At 46.0% G+C, this 7,500-nt stretch overlaps 1 protein-coding gene across 1 annotated transcript in view; it reads right to left on the bottom strand.

The window, feature by feature from the left end:
- Positions 1–7,500, bottom strand: part of LOC139389341 (extracellular matrix organizing protein FRAS1-like) — a 342,095-nt gene that overhangs the window by 34,729 nt on the left and 299,866 nt on the right. Inside the window, exons 54-55 of the mRNA XM_071136017.1 lie at positions 6,467–6,617; positions 4,135–4,294 (exon numbers count right to left, since the gene is read on the bottom strand). Coding sequence (XP_070992118.1) covers positions 4,135–4,294; positions 6,467–6,617 — 311 coding nt within the window. The remainder of the gene's footprint in view (positions 1–4,134; positions 4,295–6,466; positions 6,618–7,500) is intronic.

Genomic DNA, 7,500 nt, shown 5'->3' with positions numbered 1-7,500 from the left:
ACTCTAACCACTAGGCTACCTGCTGGTTACTAGTCCAACACTCTAACCACTAGGCTACCTGCTGGTTACTAGTCCAACACTCTAACCACTAGACTACCTGCTGGTTACTAGTCCAACACTCTAACCACTAGGCTACCTGCTGGTTACTAGTCCAACACTCTAAACACTAGGCTACCTGCTGGTTACTAGTCCAACACTCTAACCACTAGGCTACCTGCTGGTTACTAGTCCAACAGTCTAACCACTAGGCTACCTGCTGATTACTAGTCCAACAGTCTAACCACTAGGCTACCTGCTGATTACTAGTCCAACACTCTAACCACTAGGCTACCTGCTGGTTACTAGTCCAACGCTCTAACCACTAGGTTACCTGCTGGTTACTAGTCCAACACTCTAACCACTAGGCTACCTGCTGGTTACTAGTCCAACACTCTAACCACTAGGCTACCTGCTGGTTACTAGTCCAACGCTCTAACCACTAGGTTACCTGCTGGTTACTAGTCCAACGCTCTAACCACTAGGCTACCTGCTGGTTACTAGTCCAACACTCTAACCACTAGGCTACCTGCTGGTTACTAGTCCAACGCTCTAACCACTAGGCTACCTGCTGGTTACTAGTCCAACACTCTAACCACTAGGCTACCTGCTGGTTACTAGTCCAACACTCTAACCACTAGGCTACCTGCTGGTTACTAGTCCAACACTCTAACCACTAGGCTACCTGCTGGTTACTAGTCCAACACTCTAACCACTAGGCTACCTGCTGGTTACTAGTCCAACACTCTAACCACTAGGCTACCTGCTGGTTACTAGTCCAACACTCTAACCACTAGGCTACCTGCTGGTTACTAGTCCAACGCTCTAACCACTAGGCTACCTGCTGGTTACTAGTCCAACCCTCTAACCACTAGGCTACCTGCTGGTTACTAGTCCAACGCTCTAACCACTAGGCTACCTGCTGGTTACTAGTCCAACACTCTAACCACTAGGCTACCTGCTGGTTACTAGTCCAACACTCTAACCACTAGGCTACCTGCTGGTTACTAGTCCAACACTCTAACCACTAGGATACCTGCTGGTTACTAGTCCAACACTCTAACCACTAGGCTACCTGCTGGTTACTAGTCCAACACTCTAACCACTAGGCTACCTGCTGGTTACTAGTCCAACACTCTAACCACTAGGCTACCTGCTGGTTACTAGTCCAACACTCTAACCACTAGGCAACCTGCTGGTTACTAGCCCAACACTCTAACCACTAGGCTACCTGCTGGTTACTAGTCCAACACTCTAACCACTAGGCTACCTGCTGGTTACTAGTCCAACACTCTAACCACTAGGCTACCTGCTGGTTACTAGTCCAACACTCTAACCACTAGGCTACCTGCTGGTTACTAGTCCAACCCTCTAACCACTAGGCTACCTGCTGGTTACTAGTCCAACCCTCTAACCACTAGGCTACCTGCTGGTTACTAGTCCAACACTCTAACCACTAGGCTACCTGCTGGTTACTAGTCCAACACTCTAACCACTAGGCTACCTGCTGGTTACTAGTCCAACACTCTAACCACTAGGCTACCTGCTGGTTACTAGTCCAACACTCTAACCACTAGGCTACCTGCTGGTTACTAGTCCAACACTCTAACCACTAGGCTACCTGCTGGTTACTAGTCCAACACTAACCACTAGGCTACCTGCTGGTTACTAGTCCAACACTCTAACCACTAGGCTACCTGCTGGTTACTAGTCCAACACTCTAACCACTAGGCTACCTGCTGGTTACTAGTCCAACACTAACCACTAGGCTACCTGCTGGTTACTAGTCCAACACTCTAACCACTAGGCTACCTGCTGGTTACTAGTCCAACACTCTAACCACTAGGCTACCTGCTGGTTACTAGTCCAACACTCTAACCACTAGGCTACCTGCTGGTTACTAGTCCAACACTAACCACTAGGCTACCTGCTGGTTACTAGTCCAACACTCTAACCACTAGGCTACCTGCTGGTTACTAGTCCAACACTCTAACCACTAGGCTACCTGCTGGTTACTAGTCCAACACTCTAACCACTAGGCTACCTGCTGGTTACTAGTCCAACGCTCTAACCACTAGGCTACCTGCTGGTTACTAGTCCAACACTCTAACCACTAGGCTACCTGCTGGTTACTAGTCCAACACTCTAACCACTAGGCTACCTGCTGGTTACTAGTCCAACCCTCTAACCACTAGGCTACCTGCTGGTTACTAGTCCAACACTCTAACCACTAGGCTACCTGCTGGTTACTAGTCCAACACTCTAACCACTAGGCTACCTGCTGGTTACTGGCCCAACGCTCTAACCACTAGGCTACCTGCTGGTTACTAGTCCAACACTCTAACCACTAGGCTACCTGCTGGTTACTAGTCCAACCCTCTAACCACTAGGCTACCTGCTGGTTACTAGTCCAACACTCTAACCACTAGGCTACCTGCTGGTTACTAGTCCAACGCTCTAACCACTAGTCTACCTGCTGGTTACTAGTCCAACACTCTAACCACTAGGCTACCTGCTGGTTACTAGTCCAACACTATAACCACTAGGCTACCTGCCTCTAACCACTAGGCTACCTGCTGGTTACTAGTCCAACACTCTAACCACTAGGCTACCTGCTGGTTACTAGTCCAACACTAACCACTAGGCTACCTGCTGGTTACTAGTCCAACACTCTAACCACTAGGCTACCTGCTGGTTACTAGTCCAACACTCTAACCACTAGGCTACCTGCTGGTTACTAGTCCAACACTCTAACCACTAGGCTACCTGCTGGTTACTAGTCCAACACTAACCACTAGGCTACCTGCTGGTTACTAGTCCAACACTCTAACCACTAGGCTACCTGCTGGTTACTAGTCCAACACTCTAACCACTAGGCTACCTGCTGGTTACTAGTCCAACACTCTAACCACTAGGCTACCTGCTGGTTACTAGTCCAACGCTCTAACCACTAGGCTACCTGCTGGTTACTAGTCCAACACTCTAACCACTAGGCTACCTGCTGGTTACTAGTCCAACACTCTAACCACTAGGCTACCTGCTGGTTACTAGTCCAACCCTCTAACCACTAGGCTACCTGCTGGTTACTAGTCCAACACTCTAACCACTAGGCTACCTGCTGGTTACTAGTCCAACACTCTAACCACTAGGCTACCTGCTGGTTACTGGCCCAACGCTCTAACCACTAGGCTACCTGCTGGTTACTAGTCCAACACTCTAACCACTAGGCTACCTGCTGGTTACTAGTCCAACCCTCTAACCACTAGGCTACCTGCTGGTTACTAGTCCAACACTCTAACCACTAGGCTACCTGCTGGTTACTAGTCCAACGCTCTAACCACTAGTCTACCTGCTGGTTACTAGTCCAACACTCTAACCACTAGGCTACCTGCTGGTTACTAGTCCAACACTATAACCACTAGGCTACCTGCCTCTAACCACTAGGCTACCTGCTGGTTACTAGTCCAACACTCTAACCACTAGGCTACCTGCTGGTTACTAGTCCAACACTCTAACCACTAGGCTACCTGCTGGTTACTAGTCCAACACTCTAACCACTAGGCTACCTGCTGGTTACTAGTCCAACGCTCTAACCACTAGGCTACCTGCTGGTTACTAGTCCAACGCTCTAACCACTAGGCTACCTGCTGGTTACTAGTCCAACGCTCTAACCACTAGGCTACCTGCTGGTTACTAGTCCAACGCTCTAACCACTAGGCTACCTGCTGGTTACTAGTCCAACACTCTAACCACTAGGCTACCTGCTGGTTACTAGTCCAACGCTCTAACCACTAGGCTACCCTGCCACCCCTACACTCTAACCACTAGGCTACCCTGCCGCCCCTACACTCTAACCACTAGGCTACGCTGCCGCCCCTACACTCTAACCACTAGGCTACCCTGCCGCCTCTACACTCTAACCACTAGGCTACCCTGCCGCCATAAGATGAATGGATGTCTTAAACATACACAAGTTTTGAATTAGCTCAGGAAGAGTCTGAAGTTTCTTCCCATTCCAGTCACATGGTCAAGAACATCTCTGGGCCAATACTTGTGACAGAAAATATGTACTGTGAAGAACAGCCTTGTTTCTCTCACCTCCTGTGCTGGAAGCTGATGAGGGACCACTGGATATGGAACAGGTTATCAGAGACAACGTTGGGCTTGCTGTCTTTCACCAGGAACTTAAAGTTGTCCACGGTCTCTGTCACGCTCTCCTCGTGGAGCACGTAGCGGATCAAGCCCAGGTTAACGTCAGCTGGAGGGGGAAGGGGACGACGTTAGCACAATGTTATGATGACGTTAGAACAATATCACTTCCAATTAAAAGGGACATTTTTTTAAGACAGAAATCACTGAATAAGAAGAAAATAATCAGATAGAATGTTTAGTTTGGTCACTCTGGTGAGTAGATGCTTGCACACCAGGCACGTGCACAGATAGGAATCAACCTGTGCTAAACACATACCCCTTTGCCCTCCCACTCACCAAGTGCCCTTTTAGGTGATGGTCAAGTTTATTATAGTAAACTAAAACTGAAACAGGCTGTGGTCAATAATTATGTGGTTGTGGTCAATAATTGTGTGGTTGTGGTCAGTAACTGTGTGGTTGTGGTCAATAATTGTGTGGTTGTGGTCAGTAATTGTGTGGTTGTGGTCAGTAATTAAAAACTAAAACTATACTGAAACTATTATATTCGACAGAAAAAAATATTATTAATATTTTAAAAATAACATCATATAAATGATGTTCAGTTTAATACATTTTTTTTCAAGCTTTTTTCTCTAATGGAGTTTTCAAGCTTCTGAATCTAGCAGGTAAACGTTGCCAGGAAATGGCGAATTTTCAGATAGGTAGTGAAAGTGATGCTCGGCCTATGTAGTCTTTCTAGACAGATGGGTTGCCTTCCACAATGTACCACTGTTCCACAGCATACACGTCCAGCTGGGACAGAGAGTTGGAACAGGAAACACCGTCACCGCCTTATCCGGTGACATTGCCGCCTTGTCCACTTGCTGCCCTAGTGCAAACATCCCCGCCAGACACAAGGTAGTAGCTAGCTAGCGAGATGGAGAACGCAGAGGTTATTTTGATAGTTTGAATCGTCTATTACTAAAACCACGGCAAAGGGTTTTCCTGCAAACTTTGGTTTCAAATCGCGCCGTTCTGAGACAGGCTACAGAAATAGTTATATTTTTCAGGCTTGGTCCGCCTACCGAAAGAGGACCCTCCCCAGAATGATTTCCCCCCCCTCAAAATGTCCAAGAGAATCTGACATCCTCCCTGCTGCTTAAAGTCTGGGATTTCCGAGACTACTACCTATCAGGGAAGAAATACAACTCACAACAACACATAAATGGCTCCTAGCTTCCCATGCATAGCAACATTGTTTAATTCAGCATTCAATTCCAGCATTTGAATACATTGCATTTTAATAGATTTCTTAATTTCCAGAGTCTCTGGTGGCACAGCTGGCGCTGCAGTACAGCGCCCTTAACCACTGCGCCACCCGGGAAGCGGCTAGCAGTTTCTTACTGCCGATAAAAACAGATGATTGCAATCATTTTTCAGAGTCATTACTGAATTATTTAATGTGAAATCAAACATTCAAACTCGTAAACAATTCATTTAAACCTGGCATTTATTTGAAACAGGTGTTTATTTGCTGAAATGTGCGCCATTTCCTGGCTATTAAAAGGGACAAGCGGCTATTTGAGACTATGTGTTTAATTGACGTTTTACGGTAGCTAGCTACCTAGTTTAAACATCAACCGTTTTGCCACAGCAGCATAACATGTGATTAATATATCACTTGATTCTGTCTGTCAGCAGAGAGGCAGAAAGACAGAGAAGAGCTGCTACTTCAACAACCCTCGCTCAGACCCAACTCCATCCCTTCCTCATTCGGCAGCAGCAACACAGTTAGTCTAAACTCTAAGTAACCTCCATATACTAAAATATTCACACAAGCCACTAGCCACCCAGCCATATATCTTGAGTTAGAAAAATATGAATATTATCTTAAGTTATTATTTTAAGAGCATTAAAGATAAATCACAATCAGTAGATAACTAGCTAACTAGCAGATGTACATTAACCATCAACGATCAGCTGACAGCCCACATTTTGTTCCTGATGTCGATCGTGTCTTTAGGAGGCAGTGTAACTAGCTGGTTTACAGTTTGTGACGAGTGTGTCGCAGAAATAAATAGGCCAATGCAAAAAACAATGAGAGTGTGTTGCTATAGAGACAGTTGTTATGTTCTGACTTTCGAGATATAAATGATGAGTCGTTCGTTTTTTTAAGGGGGGGCTTTTTCCAGTTTGAGCTCCTGCCCAATGAAAGTTTTGTGCACTGCCCTGTCGCACACACACAGACAAACACCCCCCCCCCCACCCCACCCCACATACACACATACAAACACCATACCTTGTGTGAAGGAGGTGATAGGAGCCCCAGGTTTCAGTTTGCTCTCCAGGAAGCCGTGTTTAGGCTCTGCTGTGACCTCATAGACCAGCTGACCATCATCGGTGTCTGGGTCCATGGTCAACAGCTCCTTCTTACTGATCAGGTTGGTGGCCTGCAACATCAATCGATAAATCAGTCAGTCAGTCAGTCAATCAATCAGTTACAGTGTAGAAATAAAAATCAGTCAGTCAAACAATCAGTTATAATATAGAAATAAAAATCAGTCTGTCAATCAATCAGTTATAGTATAGAAATAAAAATCAGTCTGTCAATCAATCAATTATAGTCTAGAAATAAACATCAGTCAGTCAATCAAATGTATTGTCCAGTAGGGGTATACTACAATCTACTTAAGGTTTTCTAAAGCTAGCCAGTTTCAGTTAGCCAGCTTCAGTTAGCTTCACATTCCAGCTCAGTTTCATCCATACTACGATGGTGGATATTGCTCATCTGCCTGCTGCTAACTCTAGCAGCCTAGCAGGCTTGTAATTGGGCGTGCACTTTGCACATGGCTAGTAGAATGGCAAAGTATTCATTGCGACAACGCTGAAACATCAATCCATGGGCGAATCAGTGCCGCATTTTCAATTGTGCCGAAATCAAAATGAAAGAACAGTAATCATGCAAATAGGCTTTTAGAAGTGCAGTCTTTATTTTATCACTTATCATTAATTCCATCTTTGGTGAGCTTATCAATGCACGGGCACCTTTTGTCCCACTCGTGTCGATAAAATGTATATATTTTTTTAAGTCATACAAAAGTTTTATTGTGCGTGAAGTTTCAAAAAGTTCTACAGCTGCACCATGGTAACCGCTCGGAATCTGACCGGAAGGCGCTACAGAGGGTAGTGCGTAAAGCCCAGCACATCACTGGGGGCCAAGCTTCCTGACATCCAGGAGCTATATATTAGGTGGTATCAGAGGAAGGTCCAGAAAATTGTCAAATACTCCAGTCACCCAAGTCATAGACTGTTCTCTCTGCTACCGCACGGCAA

Source organism: Oncorhynchus clarkii, chromosome 30 (assembly GCF_045791955.1).
Source record: "Oncorhynchus clarkii lewisi isolate Uvic-CL-2024 chromosome 30, UVic_Ocla_1.0, whole genome shotgun sequence".
NCBI classification, from domain to species: Eukaryota; Metazoa; Chordata; class Actinopteri; order Salmoniformes; family Salmonidae; genus Oncorhynchus; species Oncorhynchus clarkii.
The sequence above is the reverse complement of the archived record's forward strand: the minus strand, read 5'-3'. Positions and strand labels throughout refer to the sequence as shown.